The sequence below is a fragment of the Buceros rhinoceros genome, unplaced genomic scaffold, assembly GCF_000710305.1.
Source record: "Buceros rhinoceros silvestris isolate BGI_N320 unplaced genomic scaffold, ASM71030v1 scaffold23645, whole genome shotgun sequence".
In the NCBI taxonomy this organism is placed as follows: Eukaryota; Metazoa; Chordata; class Aves; order Bucerotiformes; family Bucerotidae; genus Buceros; species Buceros rhinoceros.
Window position 1 is genome coordinate 26984 of NW_010411684.1, and position 1084 is coordinate 28067.

Consider the following 1084-nt stretch of genomic DNA (forward strand, 5'->3'; position numbering starts at 1 on the left):
TGTCCTTCTGGCGGTGAGGGGACAAAACTGAGCCCAGGAGTCCAGATGTGGCCTCCCCAGTGCCCCCAGTCCAGGTGGATGCTCCCTGCCCTGGTGCTCCTGGCCGCACGATTTCTGTTACAAAAGGCGCCATGTGATACAAAATCCTTTTGCTAAAAAGCGATGCTGGGCCTGGAGGGCAGACGCTGAACCGGGGCCAGGTCCCCTGGGGCCCCCCGTGTCCTCCCACGCAGCCACCGGGGCTGCTGGCCCGGGTTCCAAGCGGAATTAATTCCCTCGCAGCGCCACGGATGAAGCTTGGCGGCTGCTATCGGCCTATTTGGAGCGTTACCCATCCCAGAACAGCCTCCACCATCGCTGCGTCATCAACAAGCTCTTGGTGCACGGGATCCCGCTGCCCAACTGGCTCATTAACAGCTACAAGGTGAGGACGGCGCCTGTCTGGGGGGCTCGGAGCGGCTTCCTCTCGGCGTGGCAGGCACGTTCTCTGGCTGAACGTTCCCCTCTCTGCCCGCAGAAAGCGGATGCTGCCGAGCTGCTGCGGCTCTACCTGAACTACGACCTGCTGGAGGAGGCGGTGGACCTGGTCCTGGAGTACGTGGACGCGGTGCTGGGCAAAGGACACCGCTACTTTGGCATCGAGGTGAGTGGGACACGGGGGAGAGTGTTCCGTGGGGCAGATACCGCCCGGGGGTTGTCCCTGTGATGGTGCTTCCAGAAGAAGTGGGGCTGGATGACTCCCACTGGAGCAGAGGTCACCCCGTGGTGGGAGCTCCCCCTCACCATGAGGGTGGGTGGGAGCGTTCCAAGGACACCGAGGGGTCTGTCTGTTCCCTCCAGGTCCCGCTGTCCGCCATGGCCCCCGCGGTGTGGTTGCCCTTCACCGCCATCGACCAGCTGCTCCGGGCGCTGCGGGAGAGCACCGTCAACCACCACAATGTCGTGGTAGGTACTGCCACCCCAGGGCCCGAGGGGTGCCCGAGCAGGGGGAACACGGGGACAGGGAGGGGACGGGTGGGAGCCCTCCTCTCTGATGCCTGCCCTGCCCCTCGCCCAGCTCTACCAGACGCTGCACGACCAGGTG

At 64.8% G+C, this 1084-nt stretch overlaps 1 protein-coding gene across 1 annotated transcript in view; it reads left to right on the top strand.

Annotated features, from left to right (window-relative positions):
- The window catches only part of NUP160 (nucleoporin 160kDa), a gene marked incomplete at both ends in the record, with an annotated part of 27462 nt that extends 26517 nt beyond the window's left edge, over nt 1-945 (top strand). Inside the window, 3 exon segments of the mRNA XM_010136098.1 lie at nt 283-424; nt 518-643; nt 841-945. Coding sequence (XP_010134400.1) covers nt 283-424; nt 518-643; nt 841-945 — 373 coding nt within the window.
- Nucleotides 946-1084: the final 139 nt, after the last annotated feature.